This window comes from Podarcis melisellensis (assembly GCF_964234715.1).
Source record: "Podarcis melisellensis genome assembly, chromosome: 1".
In the NCBI taxonomy this organism is placed as follows: Eukaryota; Metazoa; Chordata; class Lepidosauria; order Squamata; family Lacertidae; genus Podarcis; species Podarcis melisellensis.
In genome coordinates this window covers 84,171,896-84,184,795 of record NC_138528.1, presented here as the reverse complement: position 1 = coordinate 84,184,795, position 12,900 = coordinate 84,171,896, and the positions used below count along the sequence as shown (strand labels likewise).

General features: G+C 47.0%; 1 protein-coding gene across 1 annotated transcript in view; it reads left to right on the top strand.

Annotated features, from left to right (window-relative positions):
• Positions 1-2,326: 2,326 nt before the first annotated feature.
• The window catches only part of LOC309356791 (uncharacterized protein), a 36,408-nt gene continuing 25,834 nt past the window's right edge, over positions 2,327-12,900 (top strand). Inside the window, exons 1-9 of the mRNA XM_081888545.1 lie at positions 2,327-2,450; positions 4,167-4,259; positions 5,705-5,814; positions 6,617-6,676; positions 7,302-7,418; positions 8,729-8,833; positions 9,178-9,280; positions 10,469-10,539; positions 11,125-11,665. Of these exons, the coding sequence (XP_081744671.1) occupies positions 4,195-4,259; positions 5,705-5,814; positions 6,617-6,676; positions 7,302-7,418; positions 8,729-8,833; positions 9,178-9,280; positions 10,469-10,539; positions 11,125-11,665 (1,172 nt within the window). The 5' untranslated portion in view covers positions 2,327-2,450; positions 4,167-4,194. The remainder of the gene's footprint in view (positions 2,451-4,166; positions 4,260-5,704; positions 5,815-6,616; positions 6,677-7,301; positions 7,419-8,728; positions 8,834-9,177; positions 9,281-10,468; positions 10,540-11,124; positions 11,666-12,900) is intronic.

The following is a 12,900-nucleotide window of genomic DNA, read 5'->3' as shown; positions in this document are numbered from 1 at the left end:
TTACCGGATTTTTTGCTCTATAAGACTCACTTTTTCCCTCCTAAAAAGTAAGGGGAAATGTGTGTGCATCTTATGGAGCGAATGCAGGCTGTGCAGCTATCCCAGAAGTCAGAACAGCAAGAGGAATTGCTGCTTTCACTGCGCAGCGATCCCTCTTGCTGTTCTGGCTTCTGAGATTCAGAATATGTTTTTTCTTGTTTTCCTCCTCCAAAAACTAGGTGTGTCTTGTGGTCTGGTGCGTCTTATAGAGTGAAAAATACGGTATATGATGGTTAGCTTAACATCTATTCTGGGAAAATTAGTGGGAAGCATTATTAAAGACTTAATTACAAAGTATACAGGCGGGTGATTCCACTATCTCTGGCACCACATTACGGGGCTAATATCCAGGTTTTATCCAGGTTTCATTATTGAAGAATGGGGGATCAGCCATTAGGAATGCTTCTTTTTCCCCAGGAGGTCAGTGTAACCTGATACCTGACTAGTACATAACTAGCCTGTTTTGAATGTCTACTGCCACCTCCCCCACTCCATCTTGAGACTGTAATCAGATGCAGGTCACATGGCTTTTTCCTACCCTTACTCTGCTTTCTGTCTGCCATCTAGCCTGATGTAGTTCTGGAGAAGTCAAATGCTTGTACACTATTTTGGTTGACCTGCTAAAAGTATTTTTCCTAATATGGATTGTGACTGCCATGACTTGTAACTGAGTGCATGAACATATTTCAAGAGGTTTCTTTTTGTTGTTGCATCCCCCCCCCCCCTTTTATCACTCTGCAAACAGGAGCAGAGCAGGACAAATCCCTTAGGAGATGTATGTCAATCATGATCATTACTGTTTTATGGCCTGTCTGAAGCTTCCTACCTCAGGAATTACTGGGACACTCTATGCACTACCTATTAATTATATGCACCTATTCATTACATGACATGCATCACTTATTAACAACCATGCCGGCAGTTTGGCTTGAGAAAATTCATGGATTATTTCCCTCTGGGATGAGCCAGAATGAAAAACACAACAGGAGAGTACTAAGGCACTTTTATAAGCACAAATAGGAACAACTATTTAGGTCGTTATCCAAAGCAACTTGTCCAACACTCACAGATTTAGCTTTCTATGGCATTGAAAAAATTGAGATTGTGACAGACTGTAGGGGGGACCTCTGTAATATCAGTTGCTGGCACCACCTCAGCTTTTCCCTAGCTTTGAAGCCCAAAGGCACCTCAAAATTATGGGCTTTCTCATGATCAGGGAAATAACATTCCTCAGCCAACTGATCATCATAATTGGACCAACCTCTGATTCCCATACACCTAGGCATTTACTGCAGACCCTCAAAGTGTCCCTATTTTCCAGGGTCATTCCTGGATTTACAGAAGCTGTCCCGGTTTCTGATTTGATCCTGGAATGTCCTGCTTTTCCTTAGGACATTCTTATTTTCATTGGAAAAATGTTGGAGGGTGTGGAGTTATGCGACCCTGAGCCAAGGAGACAAGTACAGTGGTACCTCTGGTTACGAACTTAATTCGTTCCGGAGGTCTTTAGCTAATGGGGCCTCCCGCCTCCGCCGTGCAATTTGTGTTCTCATCCTGAGGTAAAGTTCTTAACCCAAGGTACTACTTCCGGGTTAGCGGAGTCTGTAACCCGAAGAGTTTGTAACCTGAGGTGTTTGTAACCTGAGGTACCACTGTAGCTGTAGTGTCTTAGAAGACACCTGAAGTCAGCCCTGTATAGGGAAGTTTTTCTAATGTTTTATGTTTCATCATGTTTTTATATATGTTGGAAGTCGTCCAGAGTGCCCCATGATGCAACTCAGACTAGCTTGGAAGCCATGTGTTCTGACACATTAATGCCCATTCATCCCAGACACATGGAGATTGATGGTAGTTCCTCGGGGTAAGCAAAAGAATACTTGACACACGCTCAGACACACACTCTTCTTTATTATTCCTTTGCATGTTCTAGAACTGAGCCCTGTCATGTCTGGCTGCAGGTGGATCCTAGCCAACCCTACACACAATGGAAGCCAATGACAAAACAGTGTTATTCAGGGACCCACAGATATGCTGCATGACTTTGTGTTACAGAGATGTTATTTCACAGTTTCATGCGTTCATTTCGTACAACAGATCACACACAGTGCCATATATTCCTTACCATTTCCTCTCCATGTCTGTGATGAATCCCAGCCTCTAGTTGTCACATGGTGATGCCCTGGCTTGGAGTCCCCCTCCCTCAATTACTAACCCTTCCCAAGTACCATACACCTGGGCCATGACCAAGAGCTTGCAGCCTCACCCCCCTGACATCACAATCTGCAGAAGATTGTCATTGGTTGCAGTATATGCTCATCAAGAGAGGGTAGATGCAAAAGGATGATGGAGAGGTCCTGCTGTCCTTTCCTATGTCCAAGGCAGCCAGAGGCAGAAACAGAGGCTTTGGGCAGGTATGAAGAGCCAGAGGTAATGAGTTCATGATGCAGATAGCATGCACCTTCTCCCTCCCTCCTGAAACAATAAGATGAATTCAGAACTCCACAGCAAGAGGGTGGAAGAAGCCAAATAAGGTCTATGTCTCCAGGGATGCAGATGGAGAAGAGTAAAGTCTAGAGAGACCCTGGAATGCAGAGATCAGAATCGGGAGGTTAGACCCTTAAGCACAAAAATGTAAGATGACCCTGCTGGATCAGGCCAATGGCTCACCTAGTCCGGCATCCTGTTCTCACAGCGGCCTTCCTGCTATTTTATATCTGCATTCTTGAACTACAAGTACAGATGGCAACTCAGGGGTGGGTGGCTGTGGGTAACCAGTCCAGATATCCGCAAAGCAATTGCACATATCCATAAAGCATGTCCTTGGCATTGCTTAAAAATACATAAAAATATGTAGGTGGAAGGAAACTTAATGGAATTCCCTTCAGAATATAGATCAATTTATTAGTTTTCCTAATAATCTCTACCTGGCCTTGCAGGGATTTGAACCTGTCGCTATTATACCAAATGACCTTCTCAAAAACAAAGTCCCCTTTTGGCCATCTCATGTCCTAGGGATCTTGTGTGCATAACATGGATTAGTGCAGGGGTGCCCAAACTTTCTTCAAAGAGGGCCAGATTTGATGCGTGAGGGCCGACCAAAGTTGTTGAGCTTCTTATAGGATTGAAGTTGCTGAGTGAATATGTGTTGCAGTGCAAATCTTGTAATATTGTCTGCAGTCTGCGCAAAATGAAGGAGAGATGTTGCCACTGTTTCCACTTGTAAAGATCCAGGGCAATTTACTGCAGGTATATATACTTAATGATTTACATCTTGGTTATCAACACAGGCCAAAGACCTTTTTATTTTACTTAAGTACAATAATTTGTGCCTTTGTGATCCTTAGCCAGGACCTAGGGCCACTTTTTCATTTATAATACTGTATAGTGCAGTGGGTGGTGCTGTGGGTTAAACCACAGAGCCTAGAGCTTGCCAATCAGAAGGTCGGTGGTTTGAATCCCAGTCTCTGCTCCTGCCAACCTAGCAGTTCAAAAGCACATCAAAGTACAAATAGATAAATAGGTACCGCTCTGGCCAGTGGCGTAGCGTGGGGGGTCAGGGGGGGCCGGCCGCACCAGGCGCAACATCTGGGGGTTATGGTTAGGGGGCACAAATCCACGGATTAGGGGGCACAAATTACTTGCCTTGCCCCGGGTGCTGACAACCCACGCTACGCCACTGGCTCCGGCAGGAAGGTAAACGGTGTTTCCGTGCGCTGCTCTGGTTTGCCAGAAGCGGCTTAGTCATGCTAGCCACATGACCCAGAAGCTGTACACTGGCTCCCTTGGCCAATAAAGCGAGATGAGCACCACAACGCCAGAGTCATCTGCGACTGGACCTAATGGTCAGGGGTCCCTTTACCCTTTTATAGTGTAGAACAAGGGAGTTGGTCAGCAATGTCCTCCTGAGGTGGAAGCACATGCCACCTGCAACTTATGAGAGGATGGGATAGTGGTGGCTGCACATAAAGCTAAACTGTGTTTTGAACAGACATCTTGTATTAGGTACTTTCAGCAGAAGATGTTTTGCATCTGGCATCAGTTGAGTCTTCTGAGAGCTGGAGTGGGTGAGTGTGGAAGCCTGGCTGGAGGATGATCAATGTCCTACCATGTTCTCTCCTAATTTACAGCTGGCCTCTGCACTAAACAAGCTGCATCATGGTTGATTACTACCAAACACTGGACATCCCTCAAACGGCCTCCTCAGATGACATTAAGAAGGCGTAAGTAGCACAGTGTGCACCAACCACAAGATGTTATATGAACCTGAATTTGGCACTTCATAAAATAGCCCAGTTTGGCTCAGATCAGTTTGGAGCCTGCCCAGTTCAACTTGGGAAGGTCTATCTTACCTGCTTCCTTCTCCTCACCTTTATTCACTATTGGGATTTTTTTAAAAATGTCTATGACTTTTTTCACCTTTGACAGAAGTGGATACATAGCAGCACTTCCAGAGTAGATAAACTGCCAAATTGCAGGTAAATAGGTCCAGGGGCTTTTGTGCTGGGCACATCTAAACTGTGATTCACCCCTACCCCTTTAGGAATATCTGTGCAATCTGCCCTTTAATTATGTTGTTTGGTGCATTCAATTTCTATCCTACCTTTTCCCAAGGATTCCAGGTAGATTATGGTATTGCACTTCAAAGCAATCATACGATAACATAGCTAAATAAATTAAAATCACCCCATGCTTTTTAAAAATATCATTTATTGAAAAATAAAAAGGACATAATTACAAGTGCACAGAGTAATATGACACACACAAACAAAAAGAAGATGAAATAGTACTCATGTAGAAAGCAAAACAAAAAAAATCACCCCATGCGTGATTAACCCTGCCACAGAATGCCAGACAAAAGAAAAAAAAAGTTCTGCAACCATTCTGGAGAGCTTACAGGCCCAGACTTCGATTGGACAAAGGACTCTAGGACAAAGGAGTTGTGGAACTATAGGTCAGCCACCAAACTCACCTATCTACAGTACATGCCTTCGCTATTTGAATTTGATGCATGGACAATGAATTCAAGGCGGCACTCAGTAATAATAATGGCCAAAGGGGCTTCAGAGGTCAGATTTAGCACCTTGCATTGTGAATGGAATGCAACAGGGCAGGGAGCCAATGCAGATGCTACATCACAGGTGTCATTCATCTTTTGAGGCATACCCCAGCATGGAAGCAGGATCCCACACTGTCTACTAGCTGAACCCACCAGATAATAACTGAATGCAATCAAACAGAGTGCATCATAGTAGCCTATCCTCGAGGCTACAAAGGTATTCCTACAAATTGGTTGTACGCTGGCTACATGGTGGTCCTTTCTCTAATATCTTGGGAATGCAGAAATTACATAATTGCCAATATTAGGGTTGCCATATTAAAAAAGTAAAAACCAGGACACCCCAAATTTTGTTGAGCTTTTTTGGAACCCCCACCCCAGAGGTCAATTCCGCCTTTGAAATCCCAAAAACTGCAGCCCTAGTCAATATTGCTTCTTATGTGAAGACTTCTAGAAATCAACAGATTATGTAGTTTAGGCATGTACCACGGCATGTACTGCTGGTATCGGGGAAGAAATGACACCTCTCCTCTTGACATAATATTGAGAGGTGACGGTTTCTCTTAATGGTAATCCTACAGTTCAGTCTCTCCTTTTGGACTGCTGTAGGTACAGGAAGAATGCACTGAAATGGCACCCAGACAAAAACCCAGGGAACAAGGAATATGCAGAGAAGAAATTCAAGGAGATAGCAGAAGCATATGAAGTGCTATCAGACAGTAAGACATTGGACCATTCTCGCCATTCCCCATCCCAGGGGTCTCCCATCTCTCAGCTGTTCCCTATGTGCTCCTATATGTCCCCTGCCTTGTTGTGATCTTTTAGAGACCTTCCCTATAATGCACACATGCCTCTTTCTGAGCTGCTGCTGGCTCCCAGTTCTCACTCCCTGCAGGCCACAGAGATGAGAGCTCAGCCCAATCACAGTCCACCCAGCATGAGTTTCCTGGCATCCCCTTTGGTTCACTGCTAGACCTGCCAGCCTGCCTTCCATCCATCTCGTCAAAAGGAAGAACCAGGGGCACTTTTAGCAACTATATTTTCTGCTACTCAGTACTTTGCTGCTGTTTGGGGCCACAGTGCTTAGTGTTGGAGGAAGAGCTTGTGGTGTCTCAGGGCAGCAGTGGAGCAAGCCAATCGGGCACCTGGGGTGGCATGCGTGCCCTGCGTCCGGGAGCGGGGCCAGCTGGGGCAGGACGCTCCGCAGGGCCTCCAAGGAGTCTGCCTGCCTCCTCCCACTCAGCCGCCCTACAGCTGAGGTGTAGTGGGAGGTGGTGGGCAGACTGTTTGGGGAGAGACGTGTGGCACGGGTATGCTGCAGACCCCGCGGTGAGTGCCGCCTGGCATTTTGTCACCCCCCCACTTAGTGGTGACACCCGGGATGGACTGCCACCAACGCTCCCACCTTGCTCTGCTACTGTCTCAGGAGTCTTGTAGCTAAAGCATATGCACAGCATTGTAGCAAAAGTTGAATGGGCTTCAAGATGGGACTGGCCTCCTCTTGTTCCTTATTTCTGGCAGGTTATAAGCGGGACCTTTATGATCTCTACGGACTCGAGGGGCTGATAGGACTAAGCACAGGTGAGTGGAAGTTGGTGTGTAGACATACAGGACATATTATCCATACGCACCTCTGTTCTGGGCTCAGTCCTCACCACAAGCACTTCCTGGTGCTCTCACCAACTGGTTCTCCTCCCTGCTACCCTGAAAGCATAGAGTTTGTCTAGTACCGGAGGGCAGGAACCTACCCTGTGCAGGCTGTCCCAGGCTTGCACTTGGAAATTTTTTTCCCTACTGGAAATCTCACAGGGAGAAAAAAATCCCTGGGTTGCTCAAAACACATTGTTGCTTCACTGTATCCTTTACCCCCTGCCCCCTATCTCTCTATCTTTCTGTGTTTTTATTTTGGGAACTGTCCTCTGGCTTGACCACTGTTTGCAAAGGGGTGCATGCATGGAGACCCCTCTTGCCTCAAGTGGGAATAATGAACCCTGAGAACTGAATTGTTTTCTTTTGTGGTTTGGGCTGCTTCCTGCTCTGTGTTTCTTCCTTTCTGGCTCTGCATCTTGCTTTGGGCCAAGAGATCATGCCTAGATTTAGCTGTCCTCGGCATATCAACCCCTTTCCCTTCTTCCTCCACTCCCTGAAAGACATCCACGGTGTGCTGAGAAGTGATGGTGACAGGTACCTGGTTTGTTTTCTTAAGGTGCTGGGTTTTATCCAAGCGCCACTGAGACTCCGGACTTCATGTTCACCTTCCGTGATGCAGATGAGGTCTTCAGAGAGTTTTTCGAAGGACAAGATCCCTTCAGTGAACTCTGTGGTATGTGCTGGCATGAGGGAAACAAGGGCTAGGCAACATAAAGCTGCCTTATAATGGTGTCTCCGGCTCACAGCTGTCTCCTCTGGTGGGCAGCAGCTCAGGCCTCAGGCAGAGGGGTCTTCATCAGCCTTTGCACCTGACTTCTCTTCATTTAACCTGGAGATGCCAGAGACTAAACTCAATGTGTTCTGCCAAGAGAGATTTATTTTAAAACAGCAGTGCTACACCCCCGATTCCCCAGGCTGCATCCCTTACTGGCCCTCCCTTGCACCATCCTTCTTGAGTACTTTATTCTGGTGGGAAAGTGTCTTTGAACCTTGGTAGTCGCTTTGGCTTGCCGTGATAGAGAGATGTGGAAAGGAGGAGATGCAGAAGCTGCTGAGTTTTGCATGGCTGGGCTGCCGCTTACTATACAAAGGGGAGAGCCACATTTGGGTCCCTGCCCACTTTGCACCTGGTCCCACCCACCAGTAGCATGCAGCCGCCAGAAGTCTGCCTGGGAGGGAATGTGGTTCTTGGGCTGCAAAAGTTTCACCACCCTGCTTAAAAATGTCTATAACTTGCTTCTCCTGCTAAAAAATAAAGGCACTAACACCCTAGACGCAGTACCTTTCTCAGAGACAAAGGAGCTAGACGTTATTATAGCTTTCAGGACCAAGGTTACAAGACAGCGGCCCCACTCACATTTTTCTTATTTTCATTCTTTTTCAACAGTGGAAACAACTAAAATGTTTCCTCCCCTCTCCAACGGTTCACCCCTGTGCATGTTTGCTCAGATAGTGGTCGCACAGTCTTCAGAGGGTCTTGTGCCCAGATAAGTGTGTGTCGGATTGCTGTGTCACCAGGCTGCTGAAACAGAGCCATTTGGAGAGGAAGAGGAGTGGACTTTTGAGAGAGAGAGAGGATTGTGTGAGCTCTGTCCTCCCAGCCTGAGCCTGAGCTCAGAGCAGTGTTCTGTTCACCCTCATGAATCAGCCACCACAGCAGTGGATTATATTCGCTACCATGATCCACAGGGCTTTTCTTCTTTGTGCTTTGACAGAGACGAGGACAGGGGGAAGGTTCCAGGTCTAGCTTGGCTGCAATGTTTCTGCTCTGTCCTCACCCTTACTGAAGGGGTGCATGTCACATAAGACATCCTCTCTGTGTCTTGGGGTATGGTATAATCATGGATTGGTATTGCATTATATTACCCGATCTGCTTAGGCTCATTGCACCAAGCAACGAAACCGAACATGTCCCTGCATTATCTGGGTTATAATGTGTAGCTGGAAAGTCTTCCACTTATCAGCCTCTTCCTTCCTTTCCAGAGGAGTTGTCCACATACACAGATCTTCAAGGAGGTATACCCCAGTGGGTCATGCCAGGCTGTACTACCTACTCCTATTGTTCCTACAGCTCTCCATTCCAGACAGGTAAGGCAAGGATGCACCACCTTGCAGCCTTGAGCAGCTCAGTGGGCAATTGCAGGGCTTGCCTCTGTACTTCTTCAATACACATTGCCTCTTCCATATATGCTTCTCTACCTCATTCTGGCTCTGTCATCTCACAAGGACCCAATTCACCTCTGCTTTTAAATGTCCGAGGAACAATTCTCCTGTTAAGTGTTGGTGCCTCCTTGGTCCCATCCCTTCATTCCCACTGACATTTGCAGTATGGGAAGGCCTCTGCCATTTGGCTGGTATTGAGGCCTGCGCTAGTTGCCTCCCTCCCTCCCTCCCTCCCTCTCAGCAGTGATGTTGTCACTTTCCCCTCCTAGATTTCTTCACTACGTTTGGGCCTGGTGCTGAATTAGGAATAGGCTTCTGCTCTGTCTCCACATCCACTAAGTACATCAATGGCAAACGGATAACCACCAGGAGGTGAGGTGACAAGGAGGGGCCAGGTGCACGAGAGTTAACCTGCCCCCTAATCAGATGTAATGGCAAACTACCATTTTCTGCAAGAGCAGAAACAACTCACTAAAGCAAATTGTGCAAAAGGAGAATGGAGAGCAAAGGGGGAAGAGGGAGTTTGTGAGTTTGGGACTTTGCCAAACCATCATTTGGCATTTTGTTTGAACTTAGAATATATGTTCCTTTTCTATTACCTGTCCTCCATTAACCCAAATTCATGTGCTGTGCAAATAATACAATAGAAGAGACCTTCAAAAGCACTTCATGTGTGATGAAATGCTCTTACAAATGGGAAATTCTTCCTTATGTTTAAACTAAAACTTCTTCCCTTCAATTACTTTTGCCCTGTCCACCTACCTGATCACCTTCTGAGATTTTTTTAATACTATTAAAAACGACCAGTATATTGTCCTTCCTTAATCTGTAGGCTGATCCTTTGCTCAGATTCTTTAACCTTTTATCTTCTTACAGTTCATTTATGAACTCGTGTGGGTTTAAAAACCTTTAGTGTCCAGACCTCAACACAGTACTGCAAATAACGAATTATCCTTGCTGTAACGTTTCAGATTTGCCCTTGCTTAATTTCATTTTGTTCCTCTTGACCAGTTCTCGTTATTATTGAGATAATTTTGAATGTGTAGCTTGTCCTTTGGATTCCTTGAAATTCCACTCCATCCCCTGTACATCTGACTCTTCTGGCTCTTGCATAACAATACCAGTAACTAATAACTCCCACCCCTGTGGAGTAGATCTTGACAATTGTTTCCTGCTTACTATCAGTGGTTTCCCAATTAATCAGTTTATTTGTTTAGATATATAACTAGCCTCCATGCTGTGCTTGTGTTAGTTAAAAACTGTTAAGGCAGAAAAAAATGAAGCGAAACATTCTCAGTGTTGACGATAAAAATAGCCACTCTGTATTAACTTTGTCCTAAGTCTTACAGTGCTTCTGAGCAATGCTCAGGTTTGGATTGTGCTGAGCTTCTAGAAGGGAGTTTTTAGGGAAGAAGTCACCGAGAATGCCTCTGTTGTGTGGCTGTTGGGGTGTGGGTGTGGGGTGGGGTGTGGCGTGGCGTGGCGTGGCGGCAGCGCACACTTGACCAGAATGCAATGTGGCAAGTGCTGCAATGCAATGTGGCAAGGCCTCTTTTGCAGGATCCTTGAGAATGGGCAGGAGAGAATGGAGATTGACGCAGACGGGGAGCTCAAAGTGGCAGAAGTGAATGGTAAGAAATCAAACTCGGAGGGCACTAGAGTTGGGCACACATCTAGAAGGGAAGATGGGGGTCTTGGCCTGCATCTTGGTCGGTGGTGACTGGTGTTTACTGTGACTGCCAGAGCCCATGGGTGACACTGAGCCTAAGTTGAGGAGGAGCAGGAGCAGCTCTATGGCTCACTCTAGGCTGGGCAGTCCCTGGAATAATAAGGGCATCCATTGTATCTCATCGCCCATTAGCAGCTGTGCAAGGATTAAGACTATTTGGGTCCAGGCTTGAACTGGTCCATGTTTCTCCCACATTAAAATAAGCAGAGAAATCCACTGAGGTCAGGGTATTCTTTTCACGTTGGCAATGGGTCCTCCTTGTTTGAGGGCTGCTGAAGGGGCACTGGGAAGGCTTCCCATTCTATGTTGCTATCTCAGGTGCTAAAGAACCCTGCCCCTGCTCCCATTGTCTCTCATTCCTATCCAAATGACACTGCTGCATGCTGGGGCAGAACGCAAAGCCCCTTTGAGCCTCAGGGATGCTGGGCCCACAGAGTGATGCTGAAGGGGCTGCTTCCCCACCCCTTGCTTTGTTCACCTCCTCCAGACCTCACCAACGATGACTTGAAGGCCACGGTGGAGCTCATCCAGCCGGAGCAACACGAGATCCTGCGCTCATCTGCTACGGACATCCCGACTCCGCCACGCCCGCAGAGCGCAGGGTTTTCTTTCGCCCACCCTGAAGATGAAGACAAGGAGCTGCACCGGGCCACCCTGGCCTACAGCCTATCTGAGATGGAGACCCTGGGGCAGCAGCACCTGGCAGGTGCCCCCCGAGACAGCTCCAGGAAGAGGCGAGGCAGCGCTCGGAGGGCACACAAAAGGATGCCTGGGCCCAGCGAGGAAGTGGCGGATGCTCTCTTTCCCATTAGAGCCAGGAGCCCGGGAGCAGGAGACAACACAAAGGAGGACAAGCCAGCAGAAGGCCCAAAGGGTAGAGGCTGCGCTGAAGAGCCGGAGAGGCAGCAGCTCGCCTTGCCGGCGGCCCCTGAGGAGAACGACTCGGTCCTCAGTGACATGCGGTATGTCTTCCCCGACATTATCCCTTCCCACAGGGAGAGGGAATCCATCATGTGCACTGTCCTCTGAGCCTCACCGACATGCAAGAGAAGAACGCTCCCGTGTCCAATAAAGGTCACAGCCTGGCTGTTGGTCTCCACAGTGGCATTATTCCCCTGAGAGGGGGGCATGCAGGGTTCCCCAGCCCAGGAACCGTGTGGCTCTGCCTGAACTGCCAAGCTCAGAGGTGTGCACTTATTTGTGCACTTATTTTATTTAAAACCGTTTATGTATCACATATTTTTTTAAAAAAAAATCTCTTAAGAAAGTAATGTATCATGAAAACATTAATGATTTCACTATGTGCACATCATTTGCATAATTCAGGCATGGGGAATTAGATCTAGCTGGTAGAATGGATCCTTACTTCCCTGACAGACCAGCTTTGAGCCCTGGGCTCCTTGGGAATGGGGTACAAATTCAATAAATAATTGAGTCAGTCATTATGATGTCAAGTGACCACTTTCAGGCATCCTACGAGTGCCAAATAATTTATTCTGATGTTGGAATTTGGTTTTTCTGGGTGCAGCCTAATTGAAAGTGTGTTGGTGAGAACCAGTCAAACCAGAAAAGAATGGAGAAGCTTCAAACAGCTGTGGTTGCCTGATAAATGGATCATCTCTAGGATTTGTCCTCTTCCCCTGCCACCATATTACTGGCTTGTAAAATTACGAAGAGTGAGAAGGGACCAAAATCCTGTCTTGCTGAAGAAAGGGCAGCCTTCAACCCTACAGCTCACTTACTATTCAGTGTTCTTAGTGAGGAAGGGAGATGGTCAAGTCTAGCTGAAAGCCGCACCCTCTAGTCCAGATGCATGGGAGCAGGTTACAAAGATTCAGTAGCAAGGCAGGTGCTTTGCACATGTAGAGATGCCAGTCACCTTTCCATCACTGCCTGCAGACACTGAGAAAGGCTGTCCCAGCAGATGCATACAAGATGGATGGTGCATCATGTCAGCAAAAGATCAACCTGTTGAACGAGTTGTGGTTAACACCTGCTCTGCATCATACCCTTGAGTGAAGTTAATGGCACCTGGAAAAGGTGTATGCTAGTAGGGTGAGGAACCTGGAGGCAGTTCTTAGAAGCAGACACCCACACAGAATAATATCCCACTGCATAGGCCCTGATGGGGCGCTGCTTTTATAAATATATAAACTGCTAGGATCTCATCACAAAGTTAGGAACATGGCTCCAAGAGAAGACTCTGGTCTCTCCCATTGCACCTTAAGACACCCTGTCATCCCCTGCCCCCCCCATTTCATTT